A 25,406-nucleotide genomic window follows, 5' to 3' on the forward strand; every position below is an offset into this window, starting at 1 on the left:
TCCGACAGGACGCAGTAACGACGATCGATTACACGATTATTAGATCGTATTAGATCGACACCAATGGCGTTCTCTGTGCGTCGTGTTATATCAAGATAAATTATATTATCATAGTCTACACACCGGACGAGTCACGCTTACGTGTCAACGATACGTGCACGTGCGACCGTGCGACCGTGTGTTACTCGACGTGCGCTCGACGTGTCAAATTTCGTTTAGCTACATAATTTTACTGGCCTGAATAACGTTATATAACAACTCACAGTCGACACACGTAGCTTCCGTAGTAATCCTTTTATAAATTTCACATTGTCAAGATTGTTCTCTTTGCATCTGAATAGAGAGGGTAATGCAAAGAAGCGTAGTTAGAAATTGTATCGATACATACTGGTTTATGCAATTAGCTTCTTTAACAATAAGAAAATTTTAAAGTAAAATTAGTGTGCCTATGTGCTCACTGCGATAATATCACCGAGCGAGTATACGGTGACGTATATGCGCTATTGTCATTTAAACATAAATTGCTGTTTTTAGGTCAGAATAGAATAATCATACCTAACGTCGACGTAACAAAAGCTGTTGAAATCGCTGGTCTACAGTCGATTGAAGCTTGAACATGATAGTAAAATTTGTATCAAAAGTAATTCGAGTTTCGGCCTAAAGTAATAAAGTGTAAAGTAAACGGTATAAAGAGAGTTTTATGTATGATGAGAGAGAGAGAGAGAGAGAGAGAGAGAATAAATGTTTTAAGGTTTAAAAGATAATCTTAATCGCGCACATGCCTGTCATTGTATAATATTGAGTGCTGATATCGCGAGTTGCGTTATCTAACTTGGGAATAGAATTTCCAGGAGATAACGCGGGGAATCTCGACTGGTCATTTATCACGATCACTCATCGTAATGCTATACGAAAAATTCATATGCAATTGCAGTTGTCCTTCGACAGTTTTCTCTTATCTCTCGATTTATGCACTATAACCAAATTATAATTACAATATCTCTGAGTTAGCGATGAGTTAGCGCTCCGCTACGTAATCATAGTTGAATGCTGTTTAAAAGTGCGGCAAATCGAGCTGTTTCAGTTACGTTCTTTCAGTTTTTCTTAAATTTTCAGTTTCAGTTTCAAGCAAAGAGGGGGCAAAGAGAGAGAGAGAGAGAGTCAAGACTAATTTTACGCGCATTTCGACATCGTGAAATCGTGTCATTTCGATCCGATGAAAAGTTGGGTGACCCTTGACACCGGTCTGCTTAGAAGGCAATATTGAGTAATCTGCACTTTCGGCCTGGAAAAAGCGCCGGGGAGGAAGGCCAAAGAGAGGCAGGAGTCACTCGCCTTAACCTTGACCTCTGACAACCCTCCTCGTTTACCGGGATGTCTAAGAGACGTGCTGATCCCTCCTACATTCTCCTCTCACCTACTCGCTGTTTTCCCTGCCTCTCTTCCTCCCTTCGCCTCTTTCTCTCTCTCTCTCTCTCTCTCTCTCTCTCTCTCCCCCTCTGCCCTTTCTTTCACCTAACTCGCATCCTCCGGTTTCAACTCCTTATATACGTCTTAACTGCGGAAAAAGCCGACGATCGATGCCCAACGAGAGGTGCCGCCGCTGAAAATAGATGAGCGAATTCTCTTAAATGTTGAGACGGATCCTCTTGGTTCGTGCCCGCTTTTAAATTATCCCCCGCTGAGAACTTTCGCATATTCGTACGCGTCCTCGTACGCGTTACACACAAATCGTAAATATCTCTCCCATTCGCAGAACTCGGGGGAGAATTTCCGCGTCCGCATGTTTTCCCAATATCTCCTTTCTTGCGATACTTATTGTCGGAGGAGCTTTGAACGAACGACCTAACAATCTTCTCTACAAAAGTAAATCGATTTCAGAATGGCGGTAATGTTATCGCCAAGTATCGAGAGGAAAGACTGACCAATCGAAAGTTATCGCTTACACTATTGAGCGCGTGTTATTTGCAAGCGAGACTTCATAATAATATATTGCCACGCGGACACATGTGGGGAGCTGTTTGTCTTTCATGCGCAACGCTTCACTGATAATGCACACATGATATATAATTCAAAAATAATCTTGCAATATTCTAAGCAAACAGAGATACATTGTAAATCCCCCTCGCGAGTACAGATTTAGAGGAGGAATAATCAAAGTAACTTCAAAGTATTCGCAAAGCTCGCGACAGATTGGCCAATGAAATTTTCTTTTTTTTTTTTTTTGAATGATCCAATCACGCAATAATCGTTAGGAGAAAAATATAAATTAAATGGAAATTATCGTGAACAAATATTCATATACGCTTAGGTTTGATTGGTAATCAAAAACAATCAGATCTTAATTGTTGTTATCGTTGATTCTCTTAGATATTACGTGATTTAACTTGCACTCTGGTAAATATTCTCTGGTAAATATGGATCATTTTGCGTAGAGACTCTGGACGATAAACAATTTCAAAGTGGTTCAAAATATTACGATACTGCATCTGATCGATCTGATGCATCTGATGGTAAACTGATGGTCGACGCTGCTAATAGTGACGGAAATAGTCAAACAGTCGCCACGATCGGGCACAATAGTATCGTTCGTTGTGAACCGACAATAATAATTATTGTAATGTCGATAACAAAGGTTTCGACTGCGACTCACAGTTTTGTGGCTGTCGCATTCTCGCGGCAAATCATGCAAGTCATTTACCATTTTGTTTCAATGGAAATGCAACAGAAGGTAAACAACTTTCGCTCTGTGTCACCTCTCTCGCGATCAAACCGGCCGAATAATTTTATTCAACCTTGGCTAAAATATTCTCCGGTACGCACATCTCTGATGAATAATTTACAAACGGTATGGTTTACAACGGAATGATTTACGAATAGCTGAGAGAGTACATCTAGAAGAAAGAAGTCAATCAAATGAAACTAAAATTAATTTATCGCATTTTTAGATATCACATTAATGTTATGCACCAATAAATGAACTACTTGTAGATAGTAATATATATATATATATATGTGTGTGTATATATTGTAGAAGGACATAATTATAAGTAATATCTATGGAAGAGTAACGGCTATTAACATAATATGTAACGCATTATTTTTCAAACGTTTTACTCGCTGTTAATTAAAGCTATGCAGTTGCTTGCAGTTGATTGCATTTTATACATATTCAAAGAAACTAAATATCTTGGCTGATGATGTCATCATGAATGCTCTTTGAACGATATTCTTTCCCATGATTAACGACATGGAACTTGATCTATTCGAGTTCGATAGTACTTACAATTGTTGAAGATTATATGATTGATTATAACATCGAAGTGAATAAGATGAATAGACTTTTGATTATCAGTGGGTTATTCAGTGAATAATCATAAATCATCGCTAAATGAGGACTTATTTTGATGTATTTGTAACCGAGGAAATGCGAGGATTTTTAATTATTAATTAATCGATTTTTAATTAATCCTTAGTATTACATTCGGAATCGATTTTATTCTCAGGAAGTTATTTCATAAAGTTGAAAAAGTTAAGAGAGAACCTCGCGGCACGCTCGATGCACTTCTTCGATACAACGCATACGTGTACTACACTCGTGAACTAAAAGGTATGTGCCGACCGATTTTTTGTAGACTTCGGGACGCGCTCCAACTTGAAGAAAAAGACAACAACTGCTTCATACGTCAACGCTGTCACTTATTACGAGAGCAGAAGGATGGCATATACGAGTATCAAATAAGTAGTGATTGTGGCGTAGACACAAATGTCTTGGAGACTTTGAGTTATAATTGAAGAAATGAAGAAAACGAATAGTGATTGTGAAGAAAAGTGGCAAAAGGCTTCATAAAATTTGTAAAACAGCATGTTAAAGGAGAGTATTAATTGTCTAATAATATTTTAAGTGAAAAATATTTTTAAATTTGAGTGTAAGTTAAAAAAGTTATAAACCATAATTTCTTTAATGTTAATAATTTTATAGCTATAAATTTGCCATCGACGTTAAATGAATATGTATGTAATGCTATCATTTACATAGGTGGAAAATTATGTTATTGCGCTCATAAAAAATAAACAGCAGACCAAGTCGAGTGATATTTTTTTAACAAGATACTCATATCACTCAACTTGGTCTGCTGCTTACTTCTGCTGAACACAATAATATAATTCCTCGCCTATAGAAATAATAGCATTATATATATATATATATATATATATATATATATATTCGTTCAACGTCGATGACAAATTTATTAACATTAAAGAAATTATGGTTTATAACTTTTTTAACTTACAAACTCAAAAGATCGCTCCGGGGACACCGTTTCGACTCGATTGAGGAGATAAAAGCCGAATCGAAGAAAGTATTGAAGGTCATCCCGGAAAAAGACTTCTCTGGTTGTTTCGAGGATTGGAAAAAGCTTGGCATAAGTGCATTGTGTCGGACGGGCAGTACTTTGAAGGCGATGGAATTGATTTGGAAGAATAAATAAAGATTTTTCATTTTATAAACAAATTCACCTTATTTTTTTATCACAGTAGTACTGTGCGATTTGACGAATAATAAAACACGATGGTGTTGATAAGCCAAAAATGTTTTCATTGAGATCGAGAAATATGAATGACAAGTTCGCTCGTCACAACATTTTCGCTACGACTTTTATCCTGCAACGAGGATCACGGTTCATTATTCTTACATGGCCACTGCGGCCAGCGTTGTAGTTACCTTGGCTGTTCGCTGGAGCCGTCGGACAGGTCAATCAAGGTCGTTCGATATATAACCGAGTCTTCCTTGTAAGTTGAGTTCCGCAAAGATTCATTGTTTATCTCGAACTTGAGCAGCAAGGTGCTTTTCTCCCTGTCGCGAAACAACGAGCTACAACGTTTTAACATTGTGGGTTTCGTCAAAGTGATTATTCCCATTCCGTCCAAGGGTTTATCCAAGGGAACGATGTGGAAACGTTGGCAGCTCTTTTACGTCCTGTTGCACCTGTGCGCGGATGTGTCGACCGAGAAGACCGACCTCGACTCTCCCTTTAATCTAATGTTATTACGTACCTTTCGAAATTGGACTTTCGACGCTTTCGGTATGTAAAAATAAAGATTCTGAGAAAATTGTCAAATTTTCTATCAAGCATCGGTTTTTCACCGATCACATATGTCACTGGTTCCGTTCACTTGCTTATATTTGCATTTCGATAGAAAAGTTGTGTGCAGTCTTAAGGAACAAATTAGTGATGCAGTTGTACACGTGCACGCAATGTGCAATGTTAGTGCGATACAGTTCTCCTTGCGAGTGCTTATTTCGTTGTTGACGTCAATCATCTTTTATCACTTTTTTATCAGGCATATAAAAACGATCATATATCTCTGCTACTAAATGGTGCTTCGGAAGAAAACAGATTTTCTGCTCCGCGCCACGAACGAATGTAACTCGCGTCTTTGCAAAGTTTCTTGCTACCTCCGTTCCGCATAATTCATCGTCTTAGCGGAGTGTAATTTGACGAACGTATCAAATTACACTCCGGTTTATATTATTCCGAATTTTTCATTTATTTCGTAAATTAGTATTTTCTTTCTTTACACTCTCATTTTTTCCTGTTTTCCTCTCTATTCAATGTAACAATACTCGTTACTTTTTCATTCGCAACTTCGCGAATAAAAAGAAAAGTGAATCCTATAAGCAATAACGAGACTTGATTTGAATCGTTCAAGTCATTCACTGTATTCTTCTTTCAACGCGCGTTATTTGTTTTGCAGGTAGAACAGGAACGGAAGGCGGGAAAGACATCAAATTAGCGAGAGATTCACAGAGTACGCAGCAAATCGTCCCTGACTATATTCCGTTTCCTTGTAACGTAACAGGTATAACATTTGATCTTTGACATTTGCAGAGACATGGTGTGTACGAATACTTTAGAGTGATTTTTTTGAAATTCATTTCAGGTGGCAGATCGCAAGAGGTGCCGGATTCGATACATGAATTAAGGCCGGGCGATATCGATGTCATTGCTGCGATGGGTGACTCGTTAACAGCTGGAACTGGAATTTTTGCGCACAACCTGTTTCAGGTTATCATAGAAAATAGAGGAGTGGCTGCATTCGGCGGAGGTCAAGGTACATGGAGGCAGTATCTGACTCTTCCGAATATCATCAAGGTTAAATTCAAATCAGTCAACGTTTTATCCTTAGAAATATGTTTTCCTTGCGTACTTATCTGCTCATTTCGCATTCCACGCTACTAATGTCATATTCATTCACGTCATATATAAAAATAACTTTACAATATTGTAATCGTCGTCGTTCCTCCATTACTCCGGGCTTGTCGAAAGTAATATAAATGTAGACGAGTGACAATCTAGTTCACTTGATGCATTAATTTAATATATCTCTTTCCTTGTATCATGCACACATTGCTCAGCTAGCTATCGAATCGTGCTACCGAATTGGAATTTTTTCAGCTACATAACCTGCCGCAACGTTTATTTATTATATATATATATTTAATACGAAACGATTTTTATTTAGAGAACAGTGTTTTTATATACTTTCGTTATATTATTCGAACATGTCCTTTCCTAACTCGTTAAAACGACACACACAATGATAGAAAGTAAAGGAAAAGGTATATAAATATTTCGTAGTCGGGTGGTATAATGAGCCGGTATTCGCGGTATGGTATATAGCAATGGTTGTGAAATATTGAACGATAATGTACGTGCGTATATGCTAATTAGTCACTCAAAAATTTTCAACGTACAGGAATTCAACCACAATTTGATAGGCTACGCAAAAGAAGACTCGCTGACAATTCACGAAGCATCGCAGCTAAATGTCGCTGAGAGCGGTGCTATGTCTGAGGATATGCCTTATATGGCGGAAGTGCTGGTTAAAAGAATTAAAAGCGATCCGAGAATAAATGTGGAAAAGGATTGGAAGGTTCGTTACATTCGATGGATCCAATTATATTTACAAAACATTTATTCCTTTGTAATCTATTGCGCGGACTACTTTTTTTCGCAGTATTCTGCATTCTGCCTTCTTCTTTGTACGACAATACAATTAAATATTATTATACTAATTCTTATAATTCTCTTGCTTGCTTGATGATATCACGCTATCGATTGATAAAGTATCCTTGACAACTTAATGTTAATAATAATAATAATAATCTGGTTTGCAGTTAATCTCGTTGATGATCGGAGATAACGATTTTTGCACCAATATATGTTGGACTTCTTCGCCTTGGTCAATTCTCGAAAAACACAAAGCCGATATGATTGAGGTTTTGACGATATTGAGAGATAATCTGCCGCGGACTTTCGTATCGTTAGTTCCGCCGGCACATATAAAAACTTTAGTTGACAGTCGCAAGAAACAATCTTTTCAATGTTACCTCACCACAATTTTCGAATGTTCTTGCTTTTTCAGCCAGAAGTATCAGAGTCTTATACAAGAATATTATAATATCATTGAACGGTATGTTAGTATGTGCCACACAAACTTCTGTTATAAATCAATTCTATCAGAAAAAATTCTAAATTTTATCATTTATACGTTTTTATTCGTTTTTGGAAATGTAAAAATATTATCAATAGCGAAAGATGTATGTATATATACATCAATTAAAAAGTTATAAGTATTATAGTATTTCAGATTATTATTATATTATCATTATATATATTATTATTATATTTCAGATGGCAGGAGTTAGACATAGAAATCTCTACTTATCCGCAATTCCATACAGACGACTTTACAGTCGTAGCTCAGCCTATTACGTTAAATTTATTCATACCACCTACTGCTGATGGTAGTCCCGATATGACGTATTTCAGTAGTGATTGTTTCCACGTCACCCAAAAAGTTAACGCTCTGAGTAAGCTCGGTTCTTCATCCAGGAAATATAAAAAAAGAACTAGTCAAACTATATTTTACTATGAGAAAATGTTTAATTCATCTCAAACGCATGCATTACTGACGTTTCTTTTGTTTTTGCAGTTTCGAATGCTGTATGGAATAATCTGTTGGAACCTGTTGGAGCTAAAGCGAAATATTCGCAGAAACTGTTTGACAAATTTCTTTGCCCGGCTCCGGAAAGGCCTTATTTGGCTACAATGCGAAATTCAACAGAGCAAAAATAATTTAGCAAAATTAATTGTTATTCACATGATAAATATTTATGTTTGACAAAGGACGAAGAATATCGATACGTTATTATATTATATTATCGTCAATCAGTCGACTGCAATGCGATAATACGTATATTCTTCAGAATGCCATAATTACTTAAGAACAATCTCGAAACGCTCTCTCTCTCTCTTTCTCTCTCGTATATATTTTTTAATTTGTTATAGAATTCAAAGTCGTAATGTATGAATAGGAAATAATCTCACCAGCTTGTGAAGATAGTTAATTTGTGAATCGCGTCAGATACGCGAGTAGTAAGTACATCTCATGTAATTTTCAAGAAATAATTGTACAAAGCAGCGATTTTTAATAAAATATCAGGGAAAGTATGCATAAGTATAAAATAGTGCAAATGTTAGTAGCGATGCGATTTGTCGTAACACCGCTTTGTGACTCCGTCACTCTTACTCACGTATTTACTCCCTCAACTACCGCATAGAAATACGAAGGAAAGAATACGGAGATATCTTGAATATGTAGTAAAAGTGGGGATCATCGATGAGCTCGAAGGCACCTCTCTTCGACCCGTTTCATTCATGTTTAGTGTTGTCGTCTGGTAGTACCGGTGAAACGGGTCGGTCTCTGTAATACGATTTATGTGAAAATCTAGTTTCTAATATTTTGGGAACGGCCCATCTATTAGAAACAATCAAGCGATAATTTGGTGTTTGGATGAACGTTTAATGACTTGCCAATTGTATCCATGTGCAACAATGACATTTAAACAGTGACAGTAACTCAAGTGGACTCATCGGTTTCGGATGCAACCATTACATTCTTATCAATATTATAGTGAGACATTATAGCGTGAAAAGTTTAGTTATGGTGGAAAGTTTCTCGATGTTTTTAATAAGGAATTATGACGAAGCGTCAAATTGACTGCCCGATTGTAACAATATATGAACATACAAATCATTGGCCAGCAAGGTACATACTTATATATGTATTATGTACACACCGTGTATATACTGTGAATAAATGCAGTATAATTATATAATTGGAAAATTAGTTTAATACTTGTAAATAACAATTTTTATAGATTTACTTATATATATTTCTTCATATCCCACTAATGTTCATACGTATGTAACTGTATTATTGCGCGCGCATGTGTACTTAGGTGTTTCGACGACGTCGTTGTTCTTTCACATAACATCTAGAAAAAAATCGCATTTTCTAAAAGATATGAATTACGAATGATTTCTGAAAATGCGTAGTGAGGATGGAGCGTGAACTTAGACGCTAGCGAAAATCCGTCTTTCGTATCTTAAGGGGGATTTCCTAAGGTGACACTTTCAAAGTCTTTGTTGTCTCTTTCGCTTTTCGTTTTCTTCATGAGACTTGCAAAATTATGTGAAAACATTATTCGTCGCTGCAAGTCGATGCAAGTGAGAACATACAGAAGCATAACTCATCCATCATCTTTGATTTTAGTATGTTATAGCTTCCATAGCTTTACTAAAGATATTAAAGAAATATTGTATTTTCAAGTTAAAAAATTGAGAAATATAAATCAGTAACTGTATACATTATTGCTCAAATTACCAAACCATCAGGATTAACAAGATTAACCGAGCGATCCTCTATGCAACGCCGTTAAATAAATAAGAGTCTGCTCGCGGTTTCATCGAGACGATCCTCTCGCCGCATGTGTACTTAAGTAACGACTAGTGTTCGTTAAAGTTTACAGTTCTCTCTGGCCGAAGACTCGAAAGACCTGCCTAGAACATCCGCGTTGAAGAAGTCGAGGAAAGAGGAAGTGCGTCAATGGCGACCGGAAGTCTCGTTCGACCAGGTCGAACGTAATCTTTCAACATGGAATAATCAGCGATTGAAGCATATTACGTTTAGTCAGTTTTACGAAGAAAATTGGAAAAGGAAAATTTTTCTCCAAAGAAGTGACCAGCAATTTTCATTCAACGCCTGCTGCTAAGCCGCAAGAATCATGAGAGTAGCAGTAATTCGTTCGTTTTTAGTCATCGTTGCTCTCCATTTGGCCGAATGTGTCTTTCTTGTGGATTTTATGCGTAGCATAATTCAAACGGGGAGGGTGAGTATCGGCATTGAAATGCCAAGGAGTCAATAAATTTCTGCCAATTATCGGCGTCAATTTACCATTTTCTTCACGTTAATTATTAATTATCATTTGTATAAATATCAATTAATTATCATTCGCGAATTTAATTGCCTAAGCGACGAATAGAGCGAAATTTTGGACGGATCTGTAAAAAAGTGGAATAATGACATTAAGAGTGAGATTACCACATCATGTGAAACCGGAAGGTGCCGGCGATGCGCGACTCTAAAAGAAGAGTACTTTACATTCTGAGCAATCGGAGAAAGGCGGGAACGTTTCTTTTCGTCGGCCTCATTGGCCTGCGGTAAAATCTTGCGTCACGTCAGATGTGTTCGAAACAGTTTTAAAATGCTCTTATGGGCTAATAATACTATCACTTCTTTATTTTATACTACTTTATGTACTCTTCGATATTTTCAATTTCAACACCTTCTTCTTTTCGACACACACACACACACATACACACACAACATCCTGCTCTCATTTCATAAAAATTCGAAAACAGATATCCGAGGTTTATAACGAGAAATCATCACATTTGATCAATCGATTATTCTTGAAATTAAATTAGATCGAATGTGCAAATGTAATATTTGAATGAAATAGACGATAGAAAATGTCCAACAGTCTAGCTTTCGAAAGCTGAACAAAACAGAAAGCATTTAGTCAAATGCTTAAGGCAGCTCAGGAGGAGCAGTGCCACGCCTTTTTCGGCGGTATGATCAGAGAAATTATTTATATGCGTCGGTATTTAAGTCGCGGTGAGACGCGATGGAATGCAAATGGAAGAAAGCAAGAGTGTAGACGTGTGTTGTCTGTTAAACGCGCTGCTCGACACTGGCTTCAATGTCGCATCGCAGAAAAACCGTGCGTGAAGAGCCATCACACTGTGAAAATACCTGTGACATCTCGTATTTTCCAGGACAAGGTGGATGAAACTGAAATATCATATCCCCACATATACAATGCACGAAGGCAGCCGATTATTTCCGATAACGTCCCGTTTCCTTGCGACGTGCATTCTGGCAGGTATAATTCTATTTTTCATTCGATCGATCGATAATCTCCGTGATGAATCTTTGGAAAGTCTCTGCTGACTGATTTTTAGCTTCAAAAAGAATTGCTCTTAAATGGCCGTTTCTTATTTGAATGTGAGAAGCGAAGGGAATTTCTCAAACAGATTTCGAATGAAAAGGAACGAAGACCGAGTGTGAGTTTCGGAAAATCACTCTGCTCTTTTCTTATTTATTACAGATCGTTATTAGTGCCGGACAGTGTTCATCGTTTGAGACCAGGCGACATCGATGTAATCGGTGGTCTCGGTGATTCCTTGGTTGCTGGGAGTGGTGCGCTGGAGGAATTCGCTGTGGGAACTTTCATCGAGGCACGCGGAGTCAGCTGGTGCGTTGGGGGTCAGGCTAACTGGAGACGGTTCTTCACTCTTCCCAATATTTTGAAGGTACGTACATCACTGAGTGTCTTTCGCATTTGCGACTTTCTTGTCGATCGTTGCATCGGTCCTTACGTTGTCGTTACGTTTACCGAGAAAAGAGTTATACGTGTGTATATGGTATTGTATGTACGCTATAGGATAATTTACGTATTGCCGGATAATCTTCACTGTTCATCTTTACTCACGGTGCGACTCACACAGGTGTTTAATCCGAGGTTAACCGGGTACGCCACGGGGACAGGTGAATTTATCTCGAGCGCAGCGAGATTGAACGTCGCCTTCCCAGTCGCTGCTACCGAGGACGCGTTGCAGCAAGCGAGAATCTTGGTCCGGAGGATTAAGAGTGACCCGAAAATAGATACGAAGAAGCAATGGAAGGTGACAACTCGACTCTTTGAATTTCCTTCGTGGCAACATGAATTTCTCCGTGGAAGAAAAAAAAACATATCGACGTGGAAAACTTTTGTTCGACCCAATAATAATCCTCTGGCTTGTCTTCCAGCTCGTCACGATTCTGTTCGGAGCTAATGACATCTGTTCAGCGCAATGTTATAATCCGCAACAGTTCTCGCCGATGCGTTATGCCTTGCATCTGAGGAAGACGCTCGATTTTTTAAAGATCGCCTTGCCACGTACCCTGGTCAATCTGGTTCCAGCTATAGGTGACAGATCAATTCGAACTGGTGTACACGAGGCTAATCCGAATGAGATCGTAATTAATAATCAGACAATATGATTTATCTATTGGCAGATGTCACAGTCTCGGTGAGAGTGACGCGAAGTGCCATGTGCAATATATTGCATCCTCTTTATTGCGCTTGCATGCACAAGGGTAGTCGACCGGAAATCGACGCGTCGAAAATGTCGCAGCTCTATCAACAAGCTGCCGAAGCACTGATACACTCGGGAAGGTACATTTTGTCGTTTGATTTTTATAATACGCGACTGCGACAATTCATTTTCAATCGTTTTTCATCGTTCAATGCGCGTTTGACAACGCTCGCTCGCTTAAACATACATATACAGCATCAATAAGACATTATGTCCTTTTTTTTTTTCCTTTTATAGATACGACGATTCTCCAGACTTCACGGTGGTTTTGCAACCGTTTGTTAAATTATTCAATGCACCTAATGCAGATCCTACTCGTGCACCGCCGATCGATCCTAGTCTCGTTACGTATGACTGTTTCCACTTTAGTCAGAAAGGACATGCGCTTGGTGAGAAACATTACCTTTTATATACGTACATTGTGTGTATACGCTTATGAGATAGATTAGATAGCGAACTTGAAAAATAATATTTATTTTTATTCTTACTTATTTTCAATCAGATTAATGTTGCAAAAAGCTTGTTTATTAATTAACTCGTTCATATATCATTACCAACTGTCATTTACTACCATCGCCAGATTGGCGCCTGCTGACCGCAGAGAGAATGTTACTTTGTTGAAACGGTTGCATACTACCAGGCAAGTAAATCATGTAACCGATATTACCGATAAATGTGTTGAAAGCACGATGAAAAGTTTCATAAAATTACTTTCCGCGCAAAAATATCAATTCTCTTATCAAAGTAGGAAACATTATCAATGTGCAAACTATATTTACGTAATTTTTACGCGGGCGATATTTCATTGTTATCCGCAATATATACCATATTATCTCGTTTAATCTCCTATTATCTTATACATATTATATAGAGAGAATGTAAATGCCGGTTATCATGAAGATAAAAAATCTTTCCACATTTCGCAACACGAACGATTCGGTCAACTTCTCGAAGAATCGAAATTTTCTTACTTTCTTTAATTACTTTCTTTAATATTCCGCATAAAGGCAATCGTTCAATTTGTGAGCAGACTTAACTAGTTCCGTATGAATGAATGAATATAATATACGCTGTTTTAATTAAGTCACAGATACAACAGAAATGTATATTTATGAATGCAAAACTAACATATCGGAACATATTGGAAGCATTCGATAAATATCGTATTAAATTAAGAAACCAGTCGATATCGTTACGTAACAAAAGACTTCCTTGGCGATAGAGACATATGTATTCGAGCGAAGGTCGGCTAGTTTGCGTCAATTAACAATTGTTCACCGGTTTACACGGTTAAAAATAAACGTATGGGCCGAGCGACGCCTTCACGGGCAATAAAATGATCGTCGGCAGCCCTCTAGCAGCTGGCATTGTCAATGTACGCGCGCTTACACCGACATTCATTAGCGGTGCTAAATGGTTAAGTCAAATCATTAAACGTTCCTTAGGATGGTGTCAACAAGAGTCACGGCGAAAGAGAACGTCACGTACGATCCACCGTTAGCTAAATGCGCATTATTTTGTGAAAACAAAGTAGCGACAGGCTAGTAGAGCGGTAATTGTTGTAACACGTAAGCGTATTGATTTCCTCTTTTTTGTTTATTTCAGGCGCCAATCTTTTGTGGAACAATATGTTGGAACCGGTCGGAAATAAGACGGAGGTGGGTCTGCCGAGAATACTGCAGAGAGTGCTCTGTCCTACAGAGAACACTCCTTACATCTTCACGAACGTTAATTCGCGGCTTTTCCGAGCGACTGGCAGACAGGATGGGATATTACCTACATAGCGTAAGGATTGCAAGAACGATAAAAAATCTATGAGATTCCCGTGACTAATAGAAATACCAATAAAATATATACCTACACTAAAGTAAAGATCCTTGAATAGCCTTTTGACAAAATTAAAAGAACACAATATCTATTTGTGACTACAACGTGTTTTCTTTACTATGTAAAACTTAAAAACTTGCGCGTAAAAAATGTGCCTTATTGGTTACGGACAATTGAAGAATATCTGATACGAATTACAAGTTTAAAATCCATAATATACACTGGATGAATATCCGGTTAATGATGAATCGTGAGAAATTTCGAAGAATTTTCCATTATTCAAACATGCTATATTAGGAAATACTTAATTTGCATAGTGGTTCCCCCAAAATCCTCCGCTGAATCTTCCTGCTCACATTCATCCTGTAAAAAGTATCATTTTAAAAGTAACAAAATTAATATATCTAGAAATCAAAATTTTAAAATAGCTTGCATTAATTAATTCTATTTAAATAACCGCACGATTAAATATCAATTTATATAACAAAACCGTCAATTTATTGTAAATAATATTTTATGTTAAGGTGATTTCTTATGATATTCTTAACATCTGTGATCATCGATCTTTATTAATAAGGAAATCAATATTTTATTCGACAAGACGATTAATTTTTGTTAACGAGATGAAAGAAAGACGGTGACCCGGTTTTAAATCCTTCCGACTTTCGTATTTTAAACTCGTTTCTACAGTTTTACGAAAGTTCTCGTTTACTTGCAAACTTTCTCGTAAGTATTCTCGTAATAAAAAAAAAAGAAATAGATAATTTCGGATAGAAGATGATGTATTATCTAGTGAACTAAGTACAAAGTCATTATTACGTTACGTAAACTTTTGAAATAAAGACCGAGCAAATTAAAAATTGCATCGTCTGGAACGATAGACACTTTGCGAACTTTGGAAATAACAGCAGTCACTCAGCATTCCATAACGAAAATCATGTTCATCGAAAAGATATCGTTAGACAAGATATGTATAAAAATATATCCCGGGAATATTTGTGCCGCATGTTGCACCATACATGACACGCAATTGCGCCAAAGCGCTAATCTAAGTGGATACAATCTCGACCCCATCTTCATGATTGTCCGGAAGAATTACTCCTGCGGTGATCAGTGAGAGAAATCTTCGCGAGAAGTAGCAGAGACGTAGACGTAGACTGAAGAAGCATAGCCGGTCCTCTTCCCGAGAAATTCGTCTGCATTTGCTAATGTCATCGACCGCTTGCGTCGGGAATGTTACGTGCAATGAAATCGGTCATGATTCAAACTGTTATAGATCTGGATTTCCCGACATCTCGAGATAATGTAATTGAAAAACTTAATATCCTTAATATCTGAGGGAATTTTCGAATAAGGAAATCTCGTGGCGAATTAGCGGTCTGGTTAAAGAACTCGAATCGCCATTAGACAAAGCGTTTTTAGAAATAAAATTTCGTTCGATCCGTCGTCATTATTTTAATCTGATAATGACAAAATGTTCGTTCTGCAAAAATATCTATCGATCTACCTAACCATTGTGCATTTCAATCGATCATTTTATACGCAAATGTATACAATCGATAATCGGCTTTTACATTGGTGTTTATTGTTGTACTTTGTTTTATAGTGATATATACATACTTATATATTTGCAATTACATTAATTTCGTGATCTATCAAAAAAATTAAAAGTCATGCTTACATCAAAGTGCAATAATAGATAATGACGCTATTAGTTGTCGTAGTCTAATTATCTAAAAAATATTTTTGACTCATATTGTGCAATCGAGTGCGCAGCAAACGTTAAAAAACTATATTGAGGCGAACAAATTGCTCGTCGAGCAAACTCATCGATATGTCACAACTCAGATTTTTCCTATTGTAAAACTGCATTGTCATGTGTGTACTGCTGTGTACTGCTGCGTTTATTTCCGAGAAACAAAGAGTAAAGCATCGTAAATAGAATTACTTGACTAGAATGAATTATTCATCACTCAGTTTGGGACGACAGCGAAAGTATCCGTGTGGATAATGAATGCATGGACTTTGGGATTTTGGAAAAACAATATGGAAGAAGCGGGCCAAGACGACGTATTATGTCGGGAATATTAAACGACTGTGGGAATATTAAACGACTTCCAATTCTGGTGCTAAGATCGTTATCGTAAAAATTATTCCGGAATAATTATGCAGGAAAACTTTGGCCGTTTCATGTATAAATAAAAAAGTCAGCTATAAATAACCACAGCTGACTACATATAGGATCTATAATTTTGGCTACGACAATAACGCATTATCATTAAAGCGCTATTATTACATATATAATCATTCTTCTGACCGAAACATTTGTATTGACGCAAATAAATCATCGATTGTTATAATATCAATCGATGGTATTTGATAAAGAGATCGCGCGATAAAGATAATCTCTCGCGATATCAGTTATAAAATTGTTGAAAATAAGATCGCACCAAGACATAATGAGTCTTGTTTTAACTTAAGACACACGCGTCTATCCGTGTGTGTGTGTGTGTGTGTGTGTGTGTGTGTGCTAGAATAAACTAATTGTATGTCGCAACGGAAAATGTAATTTTAGCTAGTTCTATATGATATTCAAGCACAGCACGCATAATGAGCAAAAAGTGAGCTTAATATTATTAATTGAATATTAAGATATGATGGATTAAGAATTGAATATTAAGATATGATAGATTGAATTGAATGAATAGAAATTATCAAATCAATTGTAACGTAAATTCCGAGCGTTATTCGCCGCTGGGTAATACGTGAAATTATGTGTATTATCATGTCTAAAGTACGAAAGTCTGAAGAACTGGACGAAGCTCTGGAATGAATTCCGCTCCAATATTTCTATACTGTGTCAAATATGTTTTATTATTATGCTAAGCTGCGCAATTCGGCATGGCGTCGTCGTTTCGTCTCCAGAGAATTTTGAGATGCTGAATCAATTGATGCAAGCATTACATAAATTTCAAAGTTAACAGAGGTTATCATCATTGACTGCGACCTCATGAAACGTTCGATTGGGTAACTGTGTTTGCGTGACTTCGTCTATCTCGAGATAAGAACTGTTCGTCGACGAGTATATCTTCGTCGGCTTATGTATTATATATATATATATATATATATATATATATATCGGCGTTGCATATAAAAAATATTATTGGTAAAATTATTATAATATTAAGAGTATATATTAAAGAATTTAATTATATTTAGAATATAAACGTATAGGCTGGAGATGTCGTAAGGCTATATTCTTTCCTTCCGCTGTCCTCCGGGTACCGGTTGAACTTCAATCGGGGGACAATCGCTCTCTTCCTCCTTTTACCGAGCTCTAAGACGTTTCTTTCCTGATCAGTAACTCTCACAGCAAGGCCGTCCAGAGGCCATTGTGTGCTGTAGCATCGCAATGTGTATAATAATGCTTGACGCGTCTTATCAAACAAGACATCATATTTTAAATCAATGAAAAAACACAACACGAGCATTTACTTCATCAAGATGATATAGCAGCTACTCAAGATTAAAAACTCAACAACAATTAAGCAACAATTGGAAATACTGGAAATATTGGTATAAAAAACATAAAGAAAAAATAAAGAAAAAGAATGACAAGATAGGAATTAAGAGCAATATAATAAGTACATGTAAAATGTCTTGGAACATACTAATGTATGTTCTTCGTAAAATCACACTATTAAGCACTAAGCCGAGTTTGTCACCACAAATTGTGCGATTTGTAACGAGCATTTACGTTCAAAATTGCAAAATAAGACGCACATAGAAACGCGCTACGCTTACGCTGGAAAAATACTGGTCTATCGGTGTTTACTTGAAAACTAAAGCGAGGAACCACGTCGTTTTCTCTCTTCTCGATGCGAACAAGAAAGAAACGTATTTGTATTTCACATTCACATAAGGCAAATCGATCTGTTTTATCATTAACGCGCTATATTCTTACTGTCAATAACTGCGCTATATATAACGACAATCGTGCACGCGGCGAATAAATAATATAAGAATAATGAAACTAAGAAGAGAAAAAGGAGCAGGAAATGCGAAAAATTATTTAATATCTTATCGAAAAAATTAATAGCAATAGTAAATATAGTATATTAAAATATAGTATAGAATATTTTCAATACACATAAACGCGATCACGTTTCAACTATAATTTCATCAGCTAAATTTTGTGGCAGAGATAATCTTTAGTCGCAAAGCGTATCGTAACTTAACTTCTTTCCCGTCATATCAAGATATCGATACATTATCAAGGCAAGCCATTCTAATAAGAACGCTATTTGTTAAACGAAAAAAAAATTGTAAGCAATGTTCTGGAATCAGGCCTGTAATCAGGATAGACGTCGTACGTGAAGGACATGCCGTCGGATCAAACAGACAGACATTTTAAATAAATATTTGACATTTATTCAAGTGATTGTGATGTACAAAAATCATTCGATAATATAAATTATATGAAAATTGATGTATGACAATATGGATGTTGATGTTAATCGCCCATAATAATGGATATCTAATACTGCTCTTGACTAGTGACCCAAGATTGGCGATCGCCCATCAGCGAGACTAGCAGCGAAACTAGTCTTGTCTTTTCCGCCAATCCTGCTGGTGTCCGTGGGCGTTCCAATGAATCTTAATTGCTAATTAAAAAATATGGCACTGCAGTGATTGATCACGATGACGGTCCCGCGATTATATTCGACGGTATATATATATATATATGCAATGAGCGATCGGGCGATGGTAATTTTGATGCAAACTATAAAACTGGAATTGTTCGTCCGATTGTAGACGCGACTGTGGACTGAGGCAGAATGTAAGAATGCGAGACAAAAAGTTGGTGACTTCTCTCGGCGATTTGCAGGAACATTCGTTGGACGTGTCTGATGCCTCCGAAGGCCTTCCTTAGACCTTAGACCTAGGCTCCTCAAGCTTCGTCTCGAGCTTCCCAGTGCTTCGATGCTTCTTCATCGTTGATTAGCTTCCTGTTAGCTAATGATTGCTTAGATTATCAATGTGAGAGCGCGTCAAAGAGCGCGTCTCTCTGAAGGCACCTTCGTTCTTCCGGTGGCCGCTCGTTTCACCGTAGCAAAGTTTATCGGTGGTCGGCAACGGAGCGAAGAGAACGGGAATCAGTTGGAAGCGTAATCGCGTAATCGCGTAATCGCGTTAAAGACTGAAAGGCGATCGATCACGGACGGTCATGAACCGTGCGAAGACGATACGAACGAAAGTCCTTCTAACGGGTATCACGGCCCTTCTAACGGGTATCACTTTCTGCCCCATTGAAGGGTTCCTCGATGACTGTATAACGAAGCGTGGCACCGGCTCAGAGATCCTTGGCTGCCCTTGGAGCTGTTGCTGCCGGAGCTCGAGACGCTCTCGGACCTCCTGATCGGCTTCTTCGTGGGGTCCAGCAGACGATCCAACATCTGACGGATCGTGCTGTGTTTGCGGTTGAACGGATTGGTGTACATGTTGGTATTCCTCCGCGGTGAGATCCGCCAAGTCGAGATCTATGCGCTGAATTTCGCGAATTTCACACGCGAAATTCGAGATGCTCTCGATCAAATTCGACTCTTTTCCGTCAGACACTTAGCACTTGTGACACTGCTCTCTCTCTCTCTCTCTCTCTCTCTCTCTCTCTCTCTCTCTCTCTCTCTCTCTCTCTCTCGTCCGTGTGACAAAGATATCAACGATTCTGCAAAACGATTGACTGCAAAAGGTGAACCACTATGTATCGATATCGGAGCTCGTGCTGACGTACCGGATGTGTGTCTCTCGCTTTGCAAATGGATACGTAGGTATCGGCCGGCTCAGCTTTTATACAGCCTGCCCCTCTCGACGGCCTTCGAGTTCCAGCTCCACGCGTTGAGTCGCGCGTGTATGAGAAAACGTGTACGAGTGTCAGCACGAGTGCATCGTAAGGGCGGGAGCAACCCACGAGGGAATACCCACGTGTCGGACTCGTCCCGCAGCATTAATTCTTAAGTTTTACGACAGTAGTAGAAGAATTCTCTAGAAACTTCTCTGGCTGGAATGCGACGGGATTTCCCTACTCAAGCAAAGCGACAAGATTCAACAGTGATTTTTCGGCACTTGTTTCTAATGTATTATTTTCCAAAAATATTCTTTCGTTCATACACACACACACACACGCGTCATTTTTTCATCTCAATTACATAATAGTGACACATCCTCAAGATACTGATATTCCTGATATCCTATTTGAGCTTTATTAGGCAGTCAGAAAAACGCAATATAGGATTGATAAAGATAGATGAAAAAAACGGGCTCTCAAAAATGTAAAAGATTGATGGGACGTTTCACTCCAGACATTAATCGTTATTTTAATCGTGCAAAAAGAATGTCTATGCATAAAAGATGACTATAAATACTTATTTTTTTATAGACATCCAACATCCATCGAAAAGATTCGGATTGGTCCGATGTAGTGCATCGAAACGCTTCCAAGTTATTTAATCGCCGGCAAGAGATCCGTGTCACTTTGACAATCCGTAGAACCATATCGATTCGATGCCATTTAGAACAAATTGCGCCATATAGCGTTTCATCGCTGAAAAAATGATTTTTCTTTTGCTAGCGCCGCGGCTTCGATAATCGTCACGATAGACATAGAAGATGATGAGTGGTCGAAAGATTCGAGTTGAACGATAAACCGAGAGTAATCGCTGAGGCATATTAACGAAGCCACAAAATACGTTCCGTTTCGTTCCGTTTATGGCGGCTAGATAAACAGATGTTTTCGGAAGATCGCATTAAATCTCCGTCGACGGACCCTCGAAGTCGAAAATATAATTTTCTTCCGCTGGCGATTTGAAGACGGAAGAACGGATGACTGCTCACTGTGCCAGAGAAGAATGCTGCCAATCGACGACGATTCTCTCGCTCCCTTGTTCCGTTTGCTCGTTTTCACGTGATTCGTGCCGAGTATTTACTACCGACTGACGTGTGATAATTAGAAATATCCGAACTGTTTCCGCGAATATTCATTACTTCGCGTGAACAGCGACAGTGACAGTCAACAATAAATATCACTAATGAGCCCCGCGAATGCGAACGCGCAACAACTTTTTACATTTTCCATATCTCTTCGACCGCGCGACAATAAATATTCTTTCTTCAAATATCGCGTGTTACTGATATCGCGTGATTACCGATGATGATGTAATATAAATATTTTTTTCGGACATTACTGAATCGATTAAACACCGCTGTATGCGTGACATGTGAGTGACAATGAAATTCTAATGAAATGTCAGAAATAATTGGGTCACATCTCATCATTTATTTACCATTGTCACTTGCGCAGTAAACAGAATTTCTACTTTATCGATGTACAATTCTCATGGATATAACAGTTGTAATCAGTTTCGAGAGAGAAATCACGCGATTTCCGTATCGCGTATGTTATAAATAATATCGGCCAAATACACTGCTTAATAATATGCCAATCTTAACGATGCTTATCGATCGACAATTGCGTCGTATGTGTCGCATTAGCCATGTTTCGCATTGCGCATTATACTCGCAATAGGTCCACAGATCCAGACATGAATCAGATGTTTCTTCATGTAGACACTTCTTTCGTTTGCCTTCGAAACGTAAAAACATCGCGCGATCAATGAGATGTCGAGTTAACATTAACACTCGGCTGCTCACTATTAATGATTGCATTCCATCGCGTATGGACGTGGTTCTTCTTGCAAAAAGCACACATACCTTCTCTTCAGAGAATTACGTCTTGCAGCAATTCCTATGTATTGACACTAACTAGAAGTTACGCAGAAGTTAGCTCTGGACACACACGGCTAAATGCTCTGCAAACGATTTTGGAAAGATTGTAATATGAGGCTGTCTGTTGGTGTCTTTAGTGTTTTTTAACCCTCGGATTACTCGGATATCTCATCGTTATGATTAAGTTATGATTATCGTTATGATTAACCAAGACTAATAAGTCTTGGTTACGACAAAATATCGAGGGTTATCACGACATATCATGACGTTCTCCAATATGTGTATGTTAGCCATATGTGTTCCATCTCATGGCATTTGAATCTCGTCACGTGTTTGACTTGTGAAAATGCGAACATTATGATATTTCCGGATCAGGCGATGCGATGTCACGATAATTCATGTGAAATGCGTTATCGCGGGGGGATTCACGCAGGACAAATCGTTCCGACGAAAGCTGCCTGGATCCACAGGAAGTGTTTTAAGTTCCCCACCACCGACTACAAACTGCTGTTTCTCGCCGATGCTTTGCTAACGCTGTTATCAGATCACGTGCAGCCAATAGAAGCCTCCGACTAGAATACGCCTACGATAACTGCCGTAAACATTGCCGCGTTAATAAGTACAAATAAACAGAGAACGCTGCGCCGAGATAAGATTATTGGCTTGAACTTTAGCTCGATGCGCATGGCGCCGGAAATTGAGGGAAACGGGGGTGAAATGATAAACATCGCGGATGAAATTCGCAAAATTAAAAACGAAAAACTGAGAATTCGAAAACTTATCTTAAGCGGTAACATGTCCCAGAATATGGCGCGCGATATATATAATATAGGCGAGAATATGCGAGAAGAGAACGGGGTGAGAACGGTGAGAAACGTTCTTCGTGTACTATTCAACGCTAATGCTCTCCTATACACTATCCTAGACAATAAGCGATTACAATGGATTACTTTTATTGCATATACGTTTATGCGTGTAAACGTACGTAATACCTCTAAGCCTATTGCCGCGAGCAATCGCGGCCTTGTTTCGTTGACCTCATTACTCGCGACGGGACGATCGTTGATAAGCAGCGCGCTATCGTTAAGTAAGATTCATCGGGTGGATCCCCTGGAGCGTACGAGTCCTGTCTATCATGCGATTTTTCTCCGTTGCTTAAGAGCTCTGTCTTACCGATCTCTTTAGTTCCCGTCCCGCGCGAGGTCGAATCGAATGCTCATTGTCAAAAATAACAACGGCGACTTCTCCGCGTCTGTGTCCCTTCACCGTTCTGAGAAACGTGGATAACCGCGGTCGAAAAGCAACTTCGCGAATCGGTAAGAGGTCAATCAACGCATTAAATACCTATTGACCCTCGTAAGTTCGTTGATTGGTTTAATAGGTACGGACAAGTAAGTTTGCTCGCGTGAGCGTGTCCTCGCTCGAAGACTTTGAAACGGCCGAGGAAATATAGTTGGTACTCGTTCGCTCTCTCTCTCTCTCTCTCTCTCTCTCTCTCTCTCTCTCTCTCTCTCTCTCTCTCTCTCTCTCTCTCTCTCTCTCTCTCTCTCTCTCTCTCTCTCTCTCTCTCTCTCTCTCCTTCTCCCGAGCCATATTCCTTCTGAGAAAAACATAATCTCGCATACGCACACACACGCACATGAATCTGTCTGTATGAAGAAACAACAATATCGCTAGACACGCTATAAGAATTATCAGGAAAAGAGTGTCGCAGCGATATAGCCGCGAGAGATTATGTGCGCCGTTGAGACGCGCGACTAACGGTAAAATGCTCAGCAATTAATACGAGACACGCTTACATTGCATTTTCTGCGCTCCTCGACGATACGATGATAATAATCGGAATGCGTTGAACGCGAATACAGTCTCGACATTTAAATAATATTGGTGTTTTGCACGAACGTGCCGGCCGCGGCGAGGAGACATCGACACATTTTCTGAACAGTCTGCTAGCAGTACGATAAGGTGCGTGTTATTGTTTTCGAGGTGCATTGCACCTCGTGCAAACGCAAACGAACGATTGCGTTTATTTTAAAAACCTCGATATTATTATTGTTTTGAGAATATCGCGTCGCGTGTCAATAGGCCACTGAGTTCGCGTCGGCTGTATCCTCACTTCGCAATGTCCGAGCATCGGCGGCCGATATGATACGAAGCAACGACCGAAGTAATCTGACGGAATTTTTGCGAACGGGTATCGTTGTGAACATTTTGTGTAAAGTTGAACGACTAGAAATTACGAGCGAGCTTTCACTTTTCGACCCCATTTTCAATTTACGCCTGACATTGACGAGTCTCCTAAATTCTCTCTTGAATCCTTACGCGAAGGGAAAAGAAGGGAGAGGAGAAAGGGGAGAGAGACAAAGAGAGAGAGAGAGAGAGAGAGAGAGAGAGAGAGAGAGAGAGAGAGAACGAGAGAGAGAGAGAACGAGAGAAATATACAAATATGCTCGGCGGGTAAGTTCGGTGAATCCGGGTCGTTGAGAAGGAACAAGAATATCCGGTTTGGACTTAAGAATAGAAAGAAAGGACTTGAGAAAACTAGGACACGAAACTAGCGACGAATAAAATTACAAAGAAACGGACTTCCGAACCGGTCCGTTTTTCCCCTGCCCACATCGATGAAAAAAGAATAATATAGTTGTGACGATTGTTCGGTCTCGCTGACGTTCGTTCTTCTCTGACGCAGTTTGAGAAAAACAATCAATATCACATGCTATTTCCTATTTCTAATCGGCACCTGGTAGACAGAGAAGAAAAATACTTACGCAATTATCGCATTATGCGCGCCAGTTAAATGAGATTATACCACGCACCTTGTAATTATATTTAATGCATACCTTACATCGCAACGAGATGACGAAAAATGCATTGGCAACAACATGCCCTGATACAAATCACATTACTAAAGGCTATCGGTCAAGATAGTCTTGATTATATCAGAGGTGTCAGAGATGTCAAAAAAATATCGAGAATCGGAAACGCGGGTGCTTGGTTCATCACCGTGATATGTACGCGCGAGCAAATGTCGTTCGTTAAAAAAACTCGACAGACCGACCGTTGGTCGGTGATATGCCTTCTACTAGAAACGAACGCCCAATAAATACAATAATTCACATAACATGAACAAATTTCTTTTTCTCGTAAGATAGCATTGTAGTTACAATTTCTATGTAAACGTTTTTCGCGCAAATGCCAAAGGTTGCCATTGGAATTAATGAAACGTTGTAGAAATAGTTATTCTCT

General features: G+C 38.6%; 2 protein-coding genes across 3 annotated transcripts; both read left to right on the forward strand.

Moving 5' to 3' along the window:
* Window positions 1-4,833: 4,833 nt before the first annotated feature.
* LOC105190798 (phospholipase B1, membrane-associated) lies at window positions 4,834-8,163 on the forward strand. Its single transcript, XM_011153730.3, has 7 exons — window positions 4,834-5,087; window positions 5,761-5,865; window positions 5,947-6,158; window positions 6,763-6,939; window positions 7,184-7,479; window positions 7,701-7,879; window positions 8,002-8,163. Exons 1-7 carry the CDS (start codon window positions 4,952-4,954, stop codon window positions 8,142-8,144), a joined length of 1,248 nt encoding a protein of 415 aa, XP_011152032.1. The 5' UTR covers window positions 4,834-4,951; the 3' UTR covers window positions 8,145-8,163.
* Window positions 8,164-8,955: 792 nt separating this feature from the next.
* On the forward strand, window positions 8,956-14,476 carry LOC105190799 (phospholipase B1, membrane-associated). Of its 2 annotated transcripts, none has more exons than XM_011153731.3 (9): window positions 8,956-9,117; window positions 9,874-10,240; window positions 11,190-11,296; window positions 11,522-11,726; window positions 11,922-12,098; window positions 12,223-12,382; window positions 12,472-12,631; window positions 12,789-12,940; window positions 14,157-14,476. In XM_011153731.3, the coding sequence occupies exons 2-9, from the start codon at window positions 10,136-10,138 to the stop codon at window positions 14,333-14,335; spliced, it is 1,245 nt and encodes a 414-aa protein (XP_011152033.1). In that variant the 5' UTR covers window positions 8,956-9,117; window positions 9,874-10,135; the 3' UTR covers window positions 14,336-14,476. The 2 variants fall into 2 exon arrangements, with proteins under 2 accessions (XP_011152033.1, XP_011152034.1); XM_011153732.2 differs by lacking the exon at window positions 14,157-14,476 and adding an exon at window positions 13,132-13,212.
* Window positions 14,477-25,406: the final 10,930 nt, after the last annotated feature.

The sequence above is a fragment of the Harpegnathos saltator genome, unplaced genomic scaffold, assembly GCF_003227715.2.
Source record: "Harpegnathos saltator strain DR-91 unplaced genomic scaffold, Hsal_v8.6 scaffold694, whole genome shotgun sequence".
NCBI lineage: Eukaryota > Metazoa > Arthropoda > Insecta > Hymenoptera > Formicidae > Harpegnathos > Harpegnathos saltator.